An 829-nucleotide genomic window follows, 5' to 3' on the forward strand; every position below is an offset into this window, starting at 1 on the left:
TAATCTCATCAACTTTGTTCCAGAATAACGAGTGGCTATGCGATGTGTTCTCGATTGTGACTGTGGCTTATCAGCCGAATCTTTTATGTGCTTGGATAGTCGGAAAAAACGCGAGACATATGGAAACCTTATCGGATGATGACGTATTCGACGGATTGTATTTATTGTTACAAAAATCGTTTGGTAGTCATTATAATGTTGTGAAGCCAACAAAAATGTTAAGGTAATTTTCCATTGGAAATAATTGAAAAAAAAACAATTAGATTATAAAATTTTAAATTTCTTTTTTAAAACTTTTAGGTCTAAATGGTATACCAACGAACATTCTCGAGGCTCGTATAGTTTTCAAAGCTTGCTTTCCGAGGAAATGGATGTAAGACCGAAAGATTTAGCCGAGCCAATATTGACTGAAAATAAACCTGTATGTAATCCCAAAATAAAATTATTATAATATTCTTAATTATTATGCAAATTATTGTTTGAAATATTATAGTAAATCTCTTCATCGTTTATTTTACGATAGTACCTCGTTTTGATAATAATATTCAAGATATATTCGTTATTCTTTAGCTTTAGCTTGTATATATATGTGTCACGTTTTTCTATCTTATGTAACTGTTGAATCGTATTATAAAAGACAACCTATTACGAACATTAATAAAACGAATCATAATCAGGTAATCCTTTTCGCTGGAGAAGCTACACATGATCATTATTATTCCACTGTGCATGGTGCCGTGGAAACTGGTTTCCGCGAAGCGGACAGACTGATCGATTTTGAAAGGTAAGCTAATGTTAATTCAAATTCATTTAAAGCTTAATATCAAAA

General features: G+C 31.4%; 1 protein-coding gene across 1 annotated transcript; it reads left to right on the plus strand.

Annotated features, from left to right (window-relative positions):
* Nucleotides 1-26: 26 nt before the first annotated feature.
* LOC105462016 (peroxisomal N(1)-acetyl-spermine/spermidine oxidase-like) lies at nt 27-784 on the plus strand (the record flags this gene model as incomplete). The annotated part of the gene is made up of 3 exons (XM_011708537.1): nt 27-223; nt 301-421; nt 678-784. Coding segments are annotated over exons 1-3 (332 nt in total), but the record flags the coding sequence as incomplete, so codon positions are not given.
* Nucleotides 785-829: the final 45 nt, after the last annotated feature.

The sequence above is a fragment of the Wasmannia auropunctata genome, unplaced genomic scaffold (assembly GCF_000956235.1).
Source record: "Wasmannia auropunctata unplaced genomic scaffold, wasmannia.A_1.0 LD272895.1, whole genome shotgun sequence".
In the NCBI taxonomy this organism is placed as follows: Eukaryota; Metazoa; Arthropoda; class Insecta; order Hymenoptera; family Formicidae; genus Wasmannia; species Wasmannia auropunctata.